The 21770-nt window shown below is 36.5% G+C and overlaps 1 protein-coding gene across 1 annotated transcript in view; it reads left to right on the forward strand.

The window, feature by feature from the left end:
* Positions 1-21770, forward strand: part of CNTNAP5 (contactin associated protein-like 5) — an 827651-nt gene that overhangs the window by 197393 nt on the left and 608488 nt on the right. The window contains exon 3 of the mRNA XM_012727192.1: positions 6717-6910. Within this exon, the coding sequence (XP_012582646.1) occupies positions 6717-6910 (194 nt within the window). The remainder of the gene's footprint in view (positions 1-6716; positions 6911-21770) is intronic.

Consider the following 21770-nt stretch of genomic DNA (forward strand, 5'->3'; position numbering starts at 1 on the left):
AAAAATAGGAGTGAAAATGTTTTGTATGGGACATTTTTAGTTCCTTTTGCTCTGGATGCTTTTTATGAGTGATAGTTGCAAAATATTCTTCAACAGAGACCTGTATACTATCATTTTTGTGCTCTTCACTTGCCAAATACATTTCTAGAATGTGACATCAATCCTCTTTTCCTTTTCTGAGTTAATAATAGAAATAATTGTAGAAAATTATGAATTTCTGCATTTTTTACTAGATATTCTGTTTCATGCTTACAGCCTTATCCCCAAATTAGAAATAAGCTTTATGGTGTAGATGGCTAAGCAGGGAATTGAGTTTGTGTCAGGAGACCTGGATCTCTTGTCTCTCATCTGGGCTTGGAATTCTCCATAACAACCATTTCCTGCTTGCTTAGACATCAGTCACTGTTAAAACCTCAGAGAGGGGTAAGAAATCAGTACTGGGTTGGAAAACATTCTCTCAACATATAACTTGAATAGGATAGTTGGCTCTTCGAAGCATTGTATTTTCTAGTAAATGCAAAATAGCAAGACTGTTGCTGATTGCTGTGTGAATCACATGAGGCATTGGGGGAAAAAAAAAAGTGAAGTGTGAAGTATTTTTCCAGTGAGAATTCCTAATTAAAAGGAAGAAGGTGGAATCAGATTAGAGTTTTCCATGCTGTTAAGAGTCAATGTAGCTGGGTGATTAAGCTATTAGTCTCTGGGTTTGGTTTGCTGGGTTTGAATCCTCTGTTCTGCTACTTACAGCTGTGTGCTCATGGAAATGCTGCTCAACCTTTCTGATCTTGGTATCCCTATTTACACAATGGGCAGAATTAGTACTCATGATGCAAAGCCACTAGGATAATGAGCAAGACCATGTCTGCCTTGTATCTAAGGTAGAGCCAAGTAGTAGGTCAGGGCTATCTAACTGTTAGCCAATACCTACTTGGTAAATGAGTGAACACCCCATTGACAATATATGTGTGGAATGGGGGCAGTGAAGAGGAGCTAAGAGGCTGACTGGGAATAAAACATTTCAGCAAGAGCAAAGATTGATACTTCAGTGTTGCTTGCCAATTGCATTTATGACTCAAAGTATTATCTATACTTGAATGTGGGAAATTGGGAATTAAGTATGGCCATCTTTTGAATCAGGGCTAATTTCATGAAGTTAATTTTTGTTTATAATATTTCAAAATGGCAAGTTGACTTCAAGCTAATTCAGACCATTGCATGTATAAATAATGCAACAGTTACCAGTAAAATATCAGCACTGAAATCTTAGAAAGCATCTTAGCCACAGTTTTCCAAACCAATCAGAATGTCACAAGTTTTCTAAAAATACAGATTCCCTGATTAGACCCTTAAATATCAAGGGATGAGTCAAGAAATTTGTGTTTATAGCCATCACAAGCTTTCCATGTGCTTCTAATGATTATCTCAATTAATGTAACCCAGGCGCAGAAATGGGTCTTTGATCAAATCTCTTAGCTTGCCGGCCAACATCTCTTATTCCTCCTTCTCCTCAAAAGTCAAATAATGTAGGTATGCATGATATAGTTATGATAACAAATCTTCCTTATCAAACAGATTTGAAAAACTGTGAGAAAATTCTCTATGACGAAAAAATTTAAGGGGATTTATTTTTCATTTAAATTTAAAAATGGTTTTTAAAATGTCCTGAATTTTTTTTTAATTATACTTCAGAATTTGTGGGAATTATAGTTCATAATCATTGATATCAAAGCCATGACTACAGACTGTACTTACTGCCTTCATTAACATATACTGCCTTAGTTATCAACTTTACCTTGCCAAATGCATATATCCGTGTGTCCCCAATGTAGAGAATAGTTCAGAAGCAGATAGGGAGTGTGGGCATGGCATATCTTTAGTGCGACTGAAAATATATCTTCAGGCTACTCATCATTTGTGAAAACACATTTATTGTTCAGTGGTAGGAACAAAGTGTTTGCCATAGCAACCATGGGAACCTGGGTGTCTTGCCGATTAGCTGTAATGCAGGTAGCATCTTCAACAGCAGGGAAGGAGTCCTTGGCAATTATCACCCAGAGAGTGTCCTTCCACTGTGAAAGTTTGGACAGAAGTGCCTGGGTTTGGGAAATTTTTAACTTGATGTTTTAATGAATGTGAACATCAGCGATTCCATTATGGTTAATTTCAAGGGGGTTATCAAGCTAAGTTTTAACTGTGAGTTAAAGGAGATATGATTGATTTAACAAATTTAAATAAATCTCTAGAATATTTATTTATTTGTTTGTTTATTTTATTTATTTTGCCAGTATCATTGAGGAATAGTTGACATGCATCACTAAGTTTAAGGTGTGCTGCCTGATGGTTTCATTCACGACTGTAGTGTAAAGTTTGCCACAGTAGATTCCACTAACATTCAGCTTTTCACAGAGAGACAACATCTCGACTACCTTGCTCCAGTTACTCTTCCTATCTTCCTTTGCTTCTGATAACAACAAATCTGTTCTCTTTTCTTTTGGATTAATTCTTAAGCTATTTTTGTTTGTGGTATGTTTAGACCCCACATATGAATGGAATCTTACTGTATTTGTCTTTTTCTGTCTTGTTAATTTCATTTAGTCTACTGTCTTCAATGTATATCCATGTGATCACAAATGGTAGGGTTTCCTTATTTTTTTTTTCAAGCTTACTAGTATTCTCTCATACATATATATCACAATGTCTTTTATCCATTTGTCCATCAATAATGTTGCCACAAATGTGGTGTACAGGTTGCCTTATGAGTGAATGCTTTCATTCCAGAATGAAATGGAATTGCTGATCATGTACAGTTTTATTTTTAATTTTTGTAAAATGATCATACTGTTTTCCATAGTGACTGACTACCATTTATATTTCTACCAACAGCATGCAAGGATCCCTTTTTTCTTCATAACATCCACTTTTAATGAAATTGGTTTGATTTGGCTTTTCATAAGCATTTTATTATTTTATTCTCTGCAAAATGAGGGGAGTGTTTCCTTGTCATTTTATTTATTTCTCCCATCTTCTCCATAAATTGCTAACATATAAGACCATGATAGGCATAATACAGATACATGAAAGAAAACTAAAGTATGGCTAAGAAAACTAGTTGTGAACAATTGGGGATCATGAATAAATAGTTAAAATTTAGGATATTTAATTTTAGTAATGGTGACATAAAAGATACAAGTCCTATATTACACAACCAATTTTTAAATCTGGAAAATGTATTCTTTATTAGTGAACCACATAAATATGAGTAATAAAACCTGTAGTTTGCAAAATGAAGTAATTCAGTAGCAGAAATGTATGTCATATGAAGGAAACATGCAAGGGTAGATTCACTGATACTTTAAATGTACAGAAGAAAGGACCACACACATCTCTTCCCTACTATATTTTAATAGTTTAGAGAAAAATATTTAGTTTATGCAATGTATTTTTCTTCTTATTAAGAAAATAATTGATGAGATAAACAGGAAAATATAAATAAAAGTTGATTTTAGAATAATTTTAGAATTTTTTATAGATAGTCTTCTTAAGTTTCTGTCAGTTTTAAGAAACTGGGGGAACAAAGAGTGGATTAGAGACTGGGACTTGTTGAAGATGTTGAGAGTTGATTGAGAAAAATGTTCTGGATTTCTCATCTCAGAATGTCTGCTTAAATGCCATCCCCTCGTACCTTTCCTCTTTACTGATATTCTGGGATTTTAAAAACATTTTTTTCTATTATGTAACATCCCAGGTAACTGTACTTGAATCATAAGTGTTAGTGTTTAAAACTTGCTGGGTCTTAGTTTCCTCAAGTACTTTTTTGGGATTTACTATACACATCACAACAGGTTGCATTGTATCAATGCAGGCTAAAGTACAATATCACATAGTGGGTTATGCCCAGTTAGTATTTGGTTCTTCCACATGAGTAAGAAAGGTGTGACATAAGAGAATGCTTGACTCCATGTAATGATGCAGAAACACAGGGTCTTCCCATGCTGCATTCTGTCATCACCTAGAGTCTTATTGGCAACTGAATCCATTAGCTGTGGGAGAGAAAAATCAACTGGAGAAGAGACATGGTGATCAGCAACTAACACATATTCTTCTCACACGTTTTTGTTCATGTGAATTTGCTCATGTGTCCCTAGCTCTAATCCTATGGGGAACTGAAAATGTAATAAAACCATCCTCCCACTTCAGTCCCATTGGTACAGAAAATAAAGAAAATGGATATTAGTGAATTAGCAGCAATATCTGTCACTACAGTCTTTCAAAACAGTTAATAAAAATACATTATATAGTAACAACACATTCTTTTTCTCTGCATTTGAAAATTCCAAGCAGTATAAAAACAAAACTATCACACAAAAGCTATTAAGCACATACTATTGATTAGTAGAAAATCAACACACAACTTATAGTATGTGGTTTTCAGCCAGAGTAGGACTCACCTCATGACTTGCATCTCTGGCATCCACTTATAGAGCCCATTTGATGATAGTTGTCTGCAGTGAAGGAGCAGGGTTCATAAAATTGGCATTTACTAAGAAAAGGTCCCATTGACTCCTTCTTAGATAGCAACAAATTAGACTAAGATATCCCTAAAATGACTTTCAAGGGCAGAGGTCAAAATAAAAAAGTAATTTTTATTAGCTCGTCTAAATTAAAATTTCAATGAACTCACCAGTCACATGCCCTGAGCTTAATAATCTTAATAAAAGGTAAAGTGCTTAAGAAAATAGTCACCTTTATCCCATTTACATCCATGTCAAAAGATATTTAGCAATAGCTGACACTTAGGATTTAGATATTTTCTAAACTATGGGATCAGTTAAAATGAACATTGAAGCAGAACATTCAAAACCAATCCTATAATAAAATCTGTCTGTAAAATTAAAGTTACCAGAAGGGAATGGGCAGGGTGGAAAGCAAAAGTGGGGTGGAGGGGTCCAGTAGGCAACAGTGGAGGCCTGTGGGCCCTTGGTGTTGTATGTGATGTGGTGACACACATCTGAGGAGATGTGATCCTATATCTCTGCATTTCATGCAATATTGCAAACCAATGTTATCTCAAAAATATTAATTCTGACTTCTTTACTCCTGTATGAAATGAAAGTAGAAAATGTATGCCATAAATCTTCCAACTAAGCAAAAAGTAATACAGATTTTCTGTAAAATTACAGTCTGTCATATAATGAAGTTAGGATCCAAAGATATTGTTCCATGTTAGAACATTCCTGTGTGCCAAGTATACCAAACCATATGACATCCATGAATATGGCACTCTTTGACCTGTGTCCCTCAGACTTTGCATTTGTTATTCTGACACTCTGGGAGGTAATGTCTATCCAAATTTTTATCTATTCAACCTTCTTTTTTTTTTTTTTTTTAAGATTTATTTGTTCATACAGAACTGGGGTACAGGCCAGAGGCTCAGGGACAACAAGAGGCTTCACCAGAGACAGAGTGGGGAGCAGAACAGGCAGATCGACAAAGTACACTGCTGAAAGGAGCAGCGGGCGGGTCAGGAGAGGCCTGCCATGCCATGTGGTCACCTCCGGGGCAGGCGAGAATCAAACTCATGCAGAAGCGGCTTTAGCTTCTCAGTACAGTGCTTTAACACGCTGCGCCACCAGGGAGGGCCAATAGTCAACCTTCTTCACTTGGGAAATGCTATGCCTGCTTTAGGTTTTAAGATTTCCATCATGTCTTTAAAAAGGCTTCCTCATCACCCACTGAGGCACTTTGTCCTCACTGCTCCCATGGTGCCTTGTGTTTGCCTCACTTGCACAACACACTGCACATTTTTGTTTACATGTCTTGCTTTCTTCAGTACCAGCATGCTCCTATTTCTCAATGGACATCTGGTGAGTAAATGAATGCTAACCTCGTGAAGGTATGGTCCCTGGTCTTTCATCTTTGCTTCCACAACAAAATATCTGACCTGTGGTATCCTCATAGCATGTCAAGGTTTTGCTGCTACCCCAAAGTAGAACATTCCTATAAAACCTTTTATCATCTTAAATGAAGTGATGAAGTAGTTGCTATTAATTCATATGAAATAAAGTGACTATTTCCTGAACAAATAGAAAACTCTCTAAATCACATCAAATAATTTAAGAACAAAATAGTACTCATGCATATTAAAAGGATAAAGTGCATGATACACACAGAGCCTGTTTAAAACAGTTGTCAGGGAGGGAGTTCGGTGGGGTATTCTTGCTCCTTGGGGTTCAGGCTGCTTCTAGAAGGCTGCCACACAAAACAACGCTTTGTGGAAACAGACACAAATACAGGCCTTTCCTAAAAATAAGTTGCTGTAACATGAATTTATAGAAAAGAGGATGTATGTAGTTGTAAAGCGAGAAGGAACGTAGAAAAGAGTGAGGATGTTGCAAGAAAGAAGACAGGAGTTACCCATCAGACAAAGGATAAGACATGGTAAAAGTTAACATTGTGAAAAGATTAAAAACAAAGCAGATTCCATTAGACAAAAAAAAAAAAAAAAATAGACACTGTGATGACTGAGAAAAGCTGAAGAATCATAGTGGATAAACAACATTCAATATGAAGTTTAAGCTACTAATGGGAGGTAGAGGAAGGGACTGGTAGGGCCTCTTTTGGGTGGGCATCTTAGCTGTGTTTCTTTGCTGGTTGAGAGTGGAATGTTGTGACTGTGTGCAATGTTACTAAGATACGACTCTCTGATTTTCTTCCAGGAACTGGCGGTTGGTCCCCAGCAGATTCCAGTGCTCAACAGTGGCTCCAACTGGACCTGGGAAACAGAGTGGAGATCACAGCGGTGGCCACGCAGGGACGGTATGGAAGCTCTGACTGGGTGACAAGTTACAGCCTGATGTTCAGTGACACAGGACGTAACTGGAAACAGTACAAGCAAGAAGACAGCATCTGGGTAGGACAGTTTTTCTCTTCATATGAGTGAAACCTTTTGTGATAATGGAAACCAGTAAATAATGTTCCTGTCATTTTCTTAGGCCCAGATTGTTAGTAGCTTAATAACTTTGGGTTCCATTCAGGAATAATTAGATGACACATAAGTCTTCTCTCCAGCATGACTACCATTTTTAGTGAAGTCAGTAGGTCTATTATAAAAAATAATGTTTCCTCCTTTTTTTTTTTTGGCAACTTTGGTTATTCATTAACTGGGCCCCTGTACAGAAAACTAGAATATAAGAGGTTGTTGTTAATGAGAATATATTGATATTACTGAACATTTGTTTTATTTTACTTACACATGGGGAACATTATATGTGTGTGTGTGTCTGCTTGTGTATAGGTATATGTGTGTGTGTACATATATATATATATATATATATCGGATATTTTATATAACTTTTCAATACCTGTGGATTCAGTTAATGTAAGTTAACTAAAGTCTAACTTGTGATTCTTTCCTTGAGAATCTGTAGTCTAGCCTGAGTTTCAAATCACAACCCTTAAGAGCCCTCATTCAAATTTTGAAAACAATGGAAATTCTTTAAAATACAAAGAAAATATACAATTGAAAGTCAGTTTCTCATTATACACAATCTTCAGCTTGGGAGTAAAGGATAGTTTGCTCCAACTGGTGAAAAGAATTTCCTTCCCCCAGGAGGGCTTCTCAGGAGGCACAGGGGTTAAAATCTCAGTGCTATCAACATATCCTCAGCCACTATCACATGAGTTCAGTCCCAGGAGTTGACCCACAAATGGTGTGGCCAGACTCTCCTTGTCTCACCCACTGTTCCCACTGGGCAGTGTAACTCAGTAGATCCACCTGTTCTGCTCCCACACTCTCTCTGGTGAATCCTTTCACCCTACCCAGCCCCGCCAACAGACACACACCATCTGGCTTTAAGCCCAGGTCTTGTATGCAGAGATTAATAAAATAAATCTTAAAAAATGGAAATATATGCATGTGTTATATTGGTTCGAAGTATTTTCTTTTTTTTTTAAGATGTATTTATTTATATATACATAAATAAATGCACATTTATTTATTTATACAACTGGGGTACAAGCCAGAGATGCAGGGCTGGTGAGAGAATTCACTAGAGACAGAGTGGAGAGTAGAACAGGCTGAGGGGAACAGCTGGGGGGTCAGAAGAGGTCTGCTGCACCATGTGGTTCACCTCTGGGTTGGGGATCAAACTCGCACTGAAGCGGTGCTGCAGCCACCTTGCAGTGCTGCATTCTTACCCATTGTGCCACCAGGGAGGACCCAGAAGTATTTTATTTTTAATAGAAAAGACATAAAGTGTTCAAAAACACATTTTCAGAAACAATAGTAAATTTCTCTTTTTTTTTTTCCTGTGAAATCCTTTATTGTTCATGTCAAACAAAGTGTTTTTTTTTTTTTTAAGATTTATTTATTTATGCATGGGGTACAGGCCAGATGTGCAGGGGGCTGAGAGGCTTCACCAAAGACAGAGTGGGGAGCAGAACAGGCAGATCAAGGAAATACACTGCTGAGGGGAGCAGCGGGTGGGTCAGGAGAGGTCTACTTCTCCATGTGGATCACCTCCAGGGCGGGAATCGAACTCATGCTGAAGTGGCTTTAGCTTCTTAGTGCTGTGCTTTCACCTGCTGCGCCACCAGGGAGGGCCTCAAAATGAAGTTTTAAGATAAGATTTGGATGGGAGAACGGAATAAAATAAGATTTAGATCGTAGAATGAAATGTGTTTAATTTGTTTTTTATTTTTTTAAAAGATTTATTTATTTATTCATATGGAACTGGGGTACAGGCCAGCGATGTGGAGGGTGAGAGGATTCACCAGAGACAGAGAGGGGAGCAGAACAGGCAGATCGATGAAATACACTGCTGAGGGGAGCAGCGGGTGGGTCAGGAGAGGCCTACCTCACCATGTGGATCTCCTCCGCGGCAGGCGGGAATCGAACTCAGGCGAAAATGGCTTTAGCTTCTCAGTGCTGCGTTTTAACCCGCTGCACCACCAGGGAGGGCCCAAAATGTGTTTAAGTCATAAAGCAAAAGACTATCTCCAAACTGGGAGCAAAAAAAGAGGAGGAGTCTGTGGATATGAGGCAGCTGAATTAGGCTTCAGAAGCTCATGCACTGAATTAAATAATTTTTGCTTTATATCATTTCACATTAAGTGAAAAAAAAAATACCAAATAGCTATTTGCTTCTAGTTGTAGATAAAATGTGAAAATTTGGCAATTGATAGCATAATCTTTTCTTCTCATAATTACCCTAATTGCTTTCCCCTTAAATCAATGCCAAATATGATTTGAAATCATTGATGTTTGTATATACATTTTTCTATGTTGGTCCCACTTGGCTGGGAAATATGTGTGTGTGTGTGTGTGTGTGTGTATTGCTATATATTAATTGCCTACTTTTTCTAATTAAAATAACAACAGTGTGTTAAAATTAGTTATAAAAAGTTGAAAATTAAGAATATTATTATGCCATCTTTAAGTAAGTGCATATATTAGGTCACAATATTCATGGAGACCATGAATTATTCTCATTTCAAAAATAGCCTTTTGGGGACTATTGTGTTTGTTATACTGAATTTAGAAGCTCCTAAATTTTTTACAGGTTTTGGTTTACTTTGCTTTTAGTTTGAAATGAGAAAGAAGTACATCTTCCATTTGAGTGACCAATTTTAAGATTTTATTTTTATTGCGGAGGGACGAATAGATGTAGGCTTATTTATTTTCTTTGGCATTTTCAATCAGAACTGTTTTATTTTTTTCTACATTGAATTGCAGTTTTGAGTTATTTTGTCTAAATTTTTTTTAAACCCCCAGTTCCATTTTCTTTAGAGACAAATGATCTGTTTTCAGCCTTCCTCTGGATCAGGATGTATTTCAGGGATTGCTATTACTCTGGGCTTGTGAATAGCTAGAGTCGAAACTACTTCATTCTCATGCCCTGGCTGGTTTACTTGTGCTTTCAAATAACTCCAAGTCTCTTTAAAGGCAAGGACTTGTCTTGCAGGTCCTAGCAGGCTTCATGCTAGAAGAAATTAACAGAAATTAATTTTGGGGTGGTAATTAAAGGAACTTCAAAGAGCTTCCAGAATCGGGAAGGCTAAAACTATCTGCACCCCTCTGTCATCCTTAAAACCATGTTGAATTTCTGGGGAAGTCAAAGATGCCAGCCAATGAGCACAGTGTTAATGGCATCTCCAGAGCACCTGATGACACTTGCAGGTACTTAGGAGAAGCAGTAGCATCAGGGTCCACCTGCCTGGTGAAAATCCTAGGAGGAAAAAAGGATTTCTGGAAGGAATATTGACATTTTCAGCTTAAAAAGTAAAATACAATGATTTGGGGAATGATCAGTACAAGTCATGAAAGTGACAGACTCAAATATGGAAAAATAGGTGCCCACATTTGTAAACAAATATCTGAGTGTAGTTATGTACATATTTATTATTTAATACTAAATATATACTAGCATAATGTCTCATAATTCAATTTGTTATATATGCATATACACACACACACACACACACATATGATATAACACACACACGCGTGTGTGTGTATTTAAACAAACTCTGGAGATTCAATATAAACATCTAAAATGCAAAATTAAGATTTATTAGTTTATTATATAAAATATACTTGAATGCCAAACTGTTCTTTCTATATCTCCTTTTCCATGCTTGTTTTTCTTTTTTTTTTTAATTTTCACAAAATGTACTTACTTTTCTCACCTAAAAATAAGCTTTGTCAGAGGCACTCTATAAGAATAAGGTTAAAACCTACTGTTTAATTTATGTGTTGCTAAACTGGAAAAGTGAGAAAGCACCAATAATGTTGAACTATAAGTCTGTATGTTATAAGCGCTACTCAAGCTCTCTAAAATTCTCTAGGACTTCAAAATACCCATCAAAAGCTGATTCATTGTTTCCCCCAAAACTGCACAGACAAATTACCCACAAATCTAACTCATAGCTAACATTAACCGGTAATTCTGAGGAAGACCTGAGGCCCAGGAGCCCTGGATGTCCTTGACTTCCACACAAGGAAGAATTTGTGCAGAAGTCAGAATAGGTGAGCTAGAAGTGAAGATTTATTGCAAGCAATAGTACACACTCAAGAAAGAAGATTCAAGGGAAAATCACCCTCTGGTTTTTGAAGTTTTTCATACAGATGTAATGATTGGGGCTCACAGATGGGATTTTGAACTTTTTGACCAGTTTTGGCTGCTGAATCATAACAGGACCCTGGAAGTTAAGCCCAGATAGATAGAACAAGTTTAAATAAGTAAGGTTTGGTTCATTTTATTCTTTAGTGGATAGGCTGGTGGGAGGGGGTGCATCTATAGTTAATTTTGCCAACCCTCCAAATAATTCAGCCCCTCTGTATTTATTTAACAATGCTAACAACAAAGTTCTGGTCTTGAGTCCTGTCCCTTTGTCTTTGTTCCAAGACCCTTCTTGTCTCATCCTCTTGAGAGATCTTTCATCCTCTTTATTTCTTAAAGGGGTAAAAGGATAATATCTCAATCTTCTGTAAAAACTTCTTGCTGAATGTGGGTGTGGCCTCTATGTACAGGTGTGAGGAGTCTTAGCCTGAGAAAGAAAGAGAGAAAGACAGAGGACTCCAGTTTTGGGACAGATTGTACATGCATTTGTTGAATATTTGACAACAATGGAACCAACGAAAGTTGGAATAGACAAGAGCCCAAAATAAGAAGGATGAGTATACCAGGACTCCCATGAGTAAGGAGACCCAAGGCCATCATTCTATAGACCATTCCCCTGGATTCAACAGCCCTTGACTTCTTCAACCTTTGGAGACAGAAATGATTAATTTAAGAAGTAAGGGCCAAAGATCAAGAGAAGTAAGTAGATTCTACTAACAGTAGCCATAGGGCCAAATGAGTCCATTAATCTAGAGCCAAACCAATTAGAAAAGGCTGTGTTTGTAAAAGGAGTCCAAGGTCCAAGGCCAGGATGCAGTGTTTTTTTTTTTTTTTTTTTTTTTTTTCAAGGTGCTCCACCTCTGTGATTTAAGAAAGCCAGCCCTGGAGCTCAGCTCAAAGTTGTTTCCATTCCTTTGTAAATCTAAATTTCAAAAAGAAAAAAAAAACTTTTTTTTTATGTCTAAAAATGATTTAACCCTTTAGACTCCATTGCACTTCCACCACCAGTGAAGTACTTTTCAGCAATTGGATGAATAGATAAATAGACTAAATTGAGAGCATTTTTTAAATTTTTAAAATTTGGAATTATAAGTAAGACTATATGAGTTTGCCAGAGTTAAATTTGACAAATAAGATTAGGAAATAGTCAAGCAACAAATTTTTATAAAACTCTCTAAATTATTCCCTTTAAATATTCAGAACAAGTCAAAATCCAGTATAAAATATGAATATCAATTATTGACTTAATAAAGAATGAAATATTGAGGAAGTAGAGACTTTTAAATGAGATTTTCCCTTTCCTTTTTGGAGAGCCTCAATTTCTAGTTGATATGGAGTTTGTAATGCATCTTAAAATTGATTTACCAAACATGCAATTATAGCATATATTGTAGAGAGGTTGTCAATTTACCATTACTCAAGAGATTTATTTTATTTAAAGCATTCATTTTGGTACAAGAACTCTGAAAACAAACCTGTCCACTGGACAGGAGCAAATATCCATGCCCTAAAAATCCAATTTGTAAGAGTTTCTGATCTGTCACTGAATGGAATGTTTGTGAATAAGACCACAAAGCAGCCTCTGAGCTATGTATCATAATTTATGAACAAGCCAGATTGCCCACTTCACTAAATAATCAGGCATGAAAGTGTCTCAGGGACAAACTGAGAACAACATTAGAATCTTAGCAGATCTAAAAATCTCTTTGGGGCTAGCTTGTAGACATGTCAAAATAAGACAAATATTAAGAGTATGACTCTGAGCAGAAAACCTTAGACAGTGTTCAGTAAGTGGGTACATTTGGAACAAAGAAACCTCTAATCCCCAAGTTAAATCCACTCTTGCTAGAGTTCTTTAGCACAATTTTTGAAAACTGTGTCAAGAAATACACTCACCACCATTATTAGTGCCACTAATTATTTTTACAGTCCGGAGTTCGTTGTGTATTCAAATCCTTTGTGAATCCAACTAAGTTTTCTACATATAGTGTGTAAAGTTTTGAAAGGCATTCCCCTCTATGTACATTGGCACATTATTTCTGAAACTTATTGCTCTGAAAATTTAAAGACAGCAACTTGCACTTTTGTTATAAAATATGGTGTCCTTTTTTATAAACAATGTATCTACTTTGCAGGTGAATATGTACAATGCAGTCCAGTTCCTTTCCTCTGTCTATCAAACTAAAATATTTCCAACTTCTCAAATATAAAATTTCATGACACTTTCAGTTATTTTTCTCTGGGATCTTTTTGTGTTACCCCATCTTTGTGGAGACGTCAAATATATGTAGTCTATTAGGTCTGGAGACAAAAGCTTATGTAAAGATTCATAAATACTATGTTTTATTCCCAACATCCTTCCTAGAGGCAATTTTCATGTCCTTTTTTAGCTACAGTGCATATTAGGGTAATACTTCCAGTGAGTAAGTTCACAAATATCTAGTAAGTTTTTGTTATGACAAGGCGAGAATCATCTACAAGCTAAAAAGTAGATTTAACCAATAGATGCTAATAAATTACTCCAGTAAACACAATTTAAATTTCAATTTACACAGTTCCAAATTTCTATCACCCCTCATGTGATTTTCAGATAGCAAAGATATCATAATGATGTTTTATTTTCATATCCAGGAACTGTGTGTGTTTCTGGATATGAAAACACAAACACAAGCAGTATAAAAAATAAACAGGGATCACCCCGAAGTCCTCAAAGTCATCACAACTGGTCTCAATGAAGTTTAGTTTCAGGTCTTTATTGCAGGGTATTAGAGGAAACTGTTGCTTTTCCTACCAACTTTCATGCCTGTATGAAAAGTATTTGTTCTTAATCCAGCTCCAGTTCTTTCTTACTCAGAGAACTTAGTGTTATCTAAAAGCTTCAGTAGTTCTTCAATCCCTCATGCATGTTATGTATAAACTAGAGAAAACAAGAACTATGTCAACAAGCAGTAAGAACCCTGGATTTTACATTCATTGTTCCCCTATTTACCTTTTCTTTATAAATTCAATCTTCACACTATCTTATTTGAAGGATAACTTATACCACTTGTCATTTGCAAAGATAACTTAAAGAGCATCTCTCAGAGGATGACTTTGACAAGTATATGCTGTTGGTGGATTTACCAGTATTAACCAAGATATATTATGTGGTGTGACTTTCCTATATATTCACTCTCTATATTAATAAAGCATTCACAATCAGCTTTGGCTTGAAGCAAGCCATCTATTTCAAGATGGTATTATTATAAACACTCCATCTGTCATAACATAGACAGGTTCACTCACAAAGAATGTTGGGACCATAGTGATATGGAACCCTGGGGAAAGCAAAGAGGCTTTAAGAGTTGAGGCCATAACTAAAGCAAGGCACTTTGCAAGGCTGATGCCTATAAATAAAGTGATAGCAATTCAGAAGACAGCATCTTGAGAGTGGTAGAGAATTTGGTTGATTTCTCTGTTTTTCCTACCTGAAAGATGTGTTCCTTTTAGCAGGTGCTCACTATGAATAGGCGCATCAATAAATATTAAAGCTAGTGTTTAATAATTTCTATATAATCCTATTGAATTGTTGCTATTTTATGAATAAGAAGTTGAAAAGGCAAAAAAAAAAAAAAAATTGGTCCATATCACATGAGTGGTAAAATGATGGCTAAGACACATTGCCAGTCTCTTTGCATAAAGCCCAAACCTAATTCACTGGATAATATTTAGCAATGTTTGATCGTATGGGAACTAGGAACCAATATTTTCAGACTAAGGGCTGCTTTAATCTGGGCTGGGATTCAGTACACATTCTGGTCCACTGGGAAGTAAAATGGAAATCTAAGTCCCACCTGGGCTAAACCATAATGGTGAGCCTCATGGGAACAATTGGTGGGTCAGGAAATGCCTAGAATATGTCATTCACAATGTATGTCCTTCTCAACTAGGTGAGAACTAGCTTTCTGGCCTAAGTCTTCTTGTGATGATTCCAGAAAACAAATCAGACTGATGCACATAAAGCCAATCCTTGTCTCCTTCCAGCGTTGATACATTGAACCCAGCTGTTTGTTCATGCTACAGAAAAATGTCTGTCTTCTCCTATAGAATGGTCTTTCAGCTCTTTTAACAAGTAGAGGTGTCAATCCCTTTGCTTCACTAATAATAATTACCTACTTCCTGCTAGGCCACCACTCCATATACATGACTATTCTTCACATGACTTTAAAGACCTTGCTAGTCTATTTATCCCTGAGTATACTATATATTACTAATATTTAACTTACAGTTTTCTCTTAAAAGTCATGTTGCTTCTCTATCTATACCAACTGCTTTGCCCTTGTTAGTGAATCTTTTGTGTGTGCAATCTGATAGTCTATGGTCCCCTCTTTGCTTTCCTAAGTCTCTATTAATATGAAGGATTTGCATAGTAATCCTACAGCTTTCTCACAAAAAGGCAAATTGAAAGATTCAGTTATACATTTTGGTCGTAAGTCCCTGATTTTATCCTTGATTGACTTTCAAACTCACTGGAAGATGCTTTCTAGTCATCCTGATTTATACACATTTATTCTGCCAATTTGACCTACAGCATCTTGAGTATTGATTACTATTTTATATAGTATTTTAAACCTACCATTTTGGAAAACAATTTGAGAGTGAAAATCTCATTACCATCAACATAAAATTTAAACTCTTATTATATTCCAGGGGCCTCCCTTGGTGGCACAAGGGTTTAAGTCTCAGCACGATGAGGCTATCTGTAGCCACTTCAGTATGAGTTAGATGCCAAGCCAGGGAGCTGACACACATGGCAAAGCAGACCTCTCCTGTCTTATCTATTGCTTCCCTCAGCAGTGTGTTTCAGTAGATCCAACTGTTCTGCTCCCCATTCTGTCTCTGGTGAATCCTCTTACCACCAACCCCCCACCCCCCACACACACACACTCCCTAGACTTCTGGCCTGTACTCCAGCTCTTGTATGCTTGTATGCATAAATAAATAAATCTTCTAAAATACTGTCATTATACTCCAAACACTGTGCTAGGTGTTGGGCATAAAAGGGCTTTGAAATTGTGGTTAATCCCTTCCTTCAATGTGCAGACCCATTAAAGAGACAAATGAATGACCCTGCTGCAGAGCATGTGTGTAGGAGAAGCACTGATAAAATTCAGAGGCACAAAGCTGCAGATAAGAAGAATCAGAGTACATCAGGTGGGCAGCACTTGATGAGTCCAAAGAGTTGAAATCAAGTTTCAGTTATTTTGGCTTCCCAGAAACTACAAATTTGCATGCCTAACAAAAAAATAAATTTAGGAAGGTACAAGTTAAAAAGTGAAGATGGCAGGAACATTTACAACAGAAAAAATCCTAAGAACAAAATTCCAAAGGTGTATATATAAAATTTATTTAAATGACTCCAAATGAATAGCTTTAGCTACAAGATTTCCCTTTTTAGTTATACAAAACAAACCTTGAGAGTGAGAGTGACTAGAGATTGTAGACTACTTGCAATCCTAAACCTTTTTTTTTTAATTTAGACCAATGTAAATATATCATTTTAATGATGACTTTATTTTAATAAATTTGTTAAATAACAAAGACAATATATAATAACATGCTACTTAATAATTTTTAATATTTTGCCACTAGCTTCTCCTTTGCTTCTTCATAAATACACACATTACATTTTTAATATAGATGTTCATTTCATAGTTGCCCGTTATTAAAATCTCATTTAAGAAATGGGCATTCTCAGAACCTTGCTACTGGTTTAATGGAGACCGCCAATGTAAGTTACCACCGTGAGTCAAACCAACAAACAGAAACAAGGTCAGAAGAAAATGCAAAGACCTTTGATTCCAGTTGCATCACTGGATATTTTATATAACCTAGAAAATATAATTTCATTGCCTTATAGTTATCAGTCTCCCTACATCTGTCTAAAACATTCCAGAATATTTACTAGCATTCCTCTATACATCCCTTCCTAGACTCCTTAGTTCAACAACTATGCTGTAGGTTACATAGAGTTTGCAAAATACTTGGCGATAAAGCCTGAATTTCATTGTGGATTCAGCTTGGACCAGATAAGTAAAGCCTCCCAAGGATTAATATTTCTCCTGGAATCATCCCTATGTTTTTGTTTGAAGCAATTTTGCTGACTTTAAGTTCTCTTAGCTGCAGAAAAGAGGAGAGAAAAACACTGGCCAATCAATGTTGTAGAAGCAACAGGCAGCCTCAACGTCAAAAGCAGCAGGCTTCCCTCTAGCCCTCTGGCTCCACACTTAGCCCTCAAAAGTTCCTCACTGATGCCCATCTGTTTTCCCTCCTTAATGCTAGAATTTGCTGAGAGGTTTTGGAGAACTTCCCAACATGGGGTCTAGCCTTTTTAAGGAGTAAATACTTTCACACATTTACACATGTGGCATTTAAACACATCACATGGACAGAGAGTCAATATGTAGTCCTCGAGATTAATATTCATATGAACATTTTCTTGGGGAGAGCAGATGTTTGCAGTCTCCTACAAACCAGTTGCATTTGTAATGGGATAGGATCCAGCAGCTAATATCAAAGTTAGGAAGATGATCTGCTTAAGATTAATTCTTCTAAATCCATTGCTATTAAATTAATCTCATTGCTAAGATACTTAGTGATTCACAGGAAACATGACTTTTAATATTATTTCAACATATATAAACTGATTAGGTTTTACAGATACTCACCTTAGATTAAGAGAAATTAGACTTTAATAGCACAACATTAAAATGTAGTAAAGCGGGAGATTTTTTAATCTAAATATATTGAATTATATTAACATATAGTGACTGAAAGGGGAAATTTTATTAACTTTTTAAGCATTTAGTCTTTAACTGCCTTTTTTTAAGATTTATTATTTATTCATACAGAACTGGGGTACAGGCCAGAGGAGCAGGTACAGTGAGAGGATTCACCAGAGACAGAGTGGGGAGAAATACACTGCTGAGGGGAGCAGAGGACAAGTCAGGAGAGGTCTTCTGTGCCCTGTGCATCACCCCTGGGCTGGGGATCGAACTTGCACTGAAGCAGCTGCCACTCACATGTAGTGCTGTGTCCTTACCTGTTGTACCACCAAGGATGGCCTTGTTTTGTTTTTAACAAAAGTTTTCTCAGGTCTTGAAATCCGACAGCTAGTGACTCAAAATTCTGTGACTTTGATAATGACTAAAACCATAAGACCTTCAGTTTCTTCCTCTGTAATATGAATATTATGAGCATCACATCATGTGGGTTAGAGGAGAGATTCCAAAAGGAATGTGCATCAAAATGTCCCACAGGACTTGTTAAGGCAAAGACTGTTGAGCCCGCCTGCCCCCTGCCCATCTTCTGATCCAGAAGGTCTGGGTTGGAACTAAAAATTTGTATTTCTAACAAAGCCCTAGGAGCTGTTGCTCCTACTGGGTGGTGAGCTCTTTTCTAGAACCATCATTTAAGCTCTAATTTGGCTAAAGTATAAAATAAATAAATTCTAAATAAATAAGGAATATAATTGCTTTCCCTATGAAAGGTGAGTACATGTGGTCCACTTGATGAAGACACCCAGAGGACAGAAGAAGATCTCAGTTTCTTTTTCCTTTGAGCTTTGTATACAAAATGCAAAGCAAGCTTAATCAGTCAGTTTTTTTTTTTTTTTTTCAATAAACGCAATGCTCTGCGGAAAAGGTAAGATCTCCTCGTGGTTACAGTCAAAGATAGTTACCCTCTAAGCCTCATTAAAGACAATTAGCTGAGAGTCCTGGTTGAAGACACAAGAGCTAGAGGGAGAACCTGGGGAGTTACTGACACCTAAAGAAAAGGGCTTGAGGCCAGAGTCTGAAGCCCCTGGTGTCTACTTGGTTCCAGCCTGATGGAAAGACTCCAGCCCTGGCAGGGACCTCAAGGAAGTCAAGAGCTTCTCAAGAGCTTAAAAAATACATAGTCTAAAGAAAAGCTGTCTTCATTAAGTTTATGATTGTAATGATAGCAGTTGGTAATAAAAAGAATAGTAAAGTAACAATAAATTTCTACTCCTGTTCATATGCTTTCCAGACTGGTTTGCTTTAATGTTAATAAAAGGAAAGAGTACAGACAAAATAATAATGCAAGCAGGAGCTGATCTTGCCTTTCAAATCTCTGACTGATTGTACTTTTTCAAGAGGGAGGACACTGAACCCTGTATCTTGAAACCACTGCTGTGTGGATTTCCCTCTGAATTACAGAGAGAAGCTGTATGACATCACAGAAGGTGTCCAATTTAGTGACTTGGGAAGTTTCAGGAAATGAATTCACAGCCTCACAGACAAAGGGAACACTGTTTTTCAGTTTTTTTGTTTGTTTTTGTTTTTTTAATATTGGAACTAGAGAGAGAGGGAGTCAAAAAAATCAGGCTGGAATTATTTTACCTGCGTGGCATATGTGCTCTGTTGTGTGGGAAGATATACTTAAAAAACAAAAGTCTGTCCCAGAGAACCATGGACCCCTAACAACCTGTCTTATCTGGTTGTAATTTAGGATATCAAGCATCTGTTAGGCACATTCTGCGTGCAATAAATTAAGGTGACTTCAAGAGCAGAATGTAGAAATCCCTAGTCGGAGGTAAGATAAATGCATGGAAATGTACGCAAAAGGGATATGCACAGATGGGCAGGGAGATGAGAGCTTGATGCTTCTGACTTGTCAGTAGAATAAGTGTTACAGACTTCTTCCCCGGTAATTATTTATGTTTTCTTGAAGACACATTGCATTGTAACACTGTAAATGCTTTAGATATGCATCATTAAAAACCAACATGTGCTACTTTTGATGTTACAACAGCTCTTCACAATTTTGTCGTATCAGTCCCCATGTACGGTGCACTGTGGTAACTGAAGGCCAGAGTCTCATCATGGATTATGAAACCAAGGAAGAGCTGATAAGTAAGCATGAATGAGTTAAATCTATATTCTAAACAATGCAGCTGATATGTGTGCTGACTTCCATGCCTATGAAACAATTATAATTTAGTGAGAAAAAAGAGAGACTGTGTAGGGGGAGAGGTTGAAGATACATGTCTGCATTTGCTCTGAGGGAGCACAGTTTTCTGCTTGTTACTATGTCATGGCTTCAGACTTGTCATTTCCACCAAGAGCATATTTCTGTAGAATCATGTTGTGCATTAGACATTGTGTTTGTGGGAGTGTAATGAGCATATGAGAATTTCAAATGTGAGAGCATGTAGTCATTGCTTGGTGGGTGGGCATTCTAAGCCACCCTAAGAAATAGGTAATGTCTCACTGCCAAGATCTTCTAGGAGCCAACCCCACGGGCCCCATTCTGGCAAGTTGAATGCTCCTATCTCACTCATATCAAGGAGAGCTTCTACTGCCCTTGCTGGTGTGTGTGGTGTGTGCTCTGCAGGTGGGTATGGATGATGCAACCTGTCTGCTCAGCAGAGTCTAGGTCATCCCCTTTTTAAATGTCTCTGGGGGACCCAGATGTACTCTTGAGTCCTGTTGCCTTTCCAACGTGAGGACTCTATGCTAACAATTCATCTGCATGCCATCCCTTCTTCCTTCTTCCCACATTTTATCTTACACTTCTCTTTGACATGGTTTTATCACTTGATGAATCATTTTTGAAACAATTACATGGCAAGTCCATATAGAACTTACAGAACTGTAATTTTGTGTAACAGAAATCAAATGATCATGTGAAATGCAAAATCTATCATCTTACATCATTTTAGAGGAGTTTTAAAATCAATTCGTACTTATAAAAACTTGTTCAGGTTTTACATTTGCAAAAGCAATAAAATTACTTCATAAACCTTTTTTACTAAGAATGTGAAATCTAAAAGATAACCTCATTGTAGATATGAGGAAACTTTGCTGTTTTTATAATATGATTCTATTATTTAATTCAGATTTGATAAATGGCTTCATAGTATATGTACATACATATCATATATATGTACATATATATTTAGAGATTTACATTATCTGAACAGTTTTTTTCTAGATTTTAATTACATATGCATTTTATTTTTACATAACTATATTAGTACATATTAAGGTATGTATACCTGCATTTATCTTTATACCTGGGCTGTTTTATCTTGATTTCACCTTAATTATGAGTTGTGAATTTTCCAAGTTTTACCTTTGTGATAGATATAAGATTTATAGGATTTTTACTCCATTTATTTTACATTAGATTATTGATGATAGAATTAGATGTCACAAAAATAGTAATCTATAAATTATATTAAATTATTTTAACGTGGTGTTATTAGTTGGAAAATTCTTACTGAGGTAAAAAAAAGAGAGAAGCAACATCGTGTTTTTATGACTTGATGGGTAAATAGACATTAGTGTTCCATTAAACAGGACAGTATGAATTCGAGGCACAAGTTGATAGATTAATTTTTTGACATGAACTAGCAATATATGTGGAGTTACTACCATGAAGTTTAGATTTACTTTTATAAATCCTGCAAAGAAAATATTATGCCTGTTAAATATGAGGTGGTAAGGCCCACAGAGTTCATCATGATCTCAGTATATTGGTAGGGAAGAACTGAGATCTAAAAAGATGCCACATTAAACTAAAACCTGTATCCTTCTTACTATGCAAGACCTGTTTCATAATCAGCAGAAGCACTATCTATTTTCT

The sequence above is a fragment of the Condylura cristata genome, unplaced genomic scaffold, assembly GCF_000260355.1.
Source record: "Condylura cristata isolate star-nosed mole 26May11 unplaced genomic scaffold, ConCri1.0 scaffold00002, whole genome shotgun sequence".
NCBI lineage: Eukaryota > Metazoa > Chordata > Mammalia > Eulipotyphla > Talpidae > Condylura > Condylura cristata.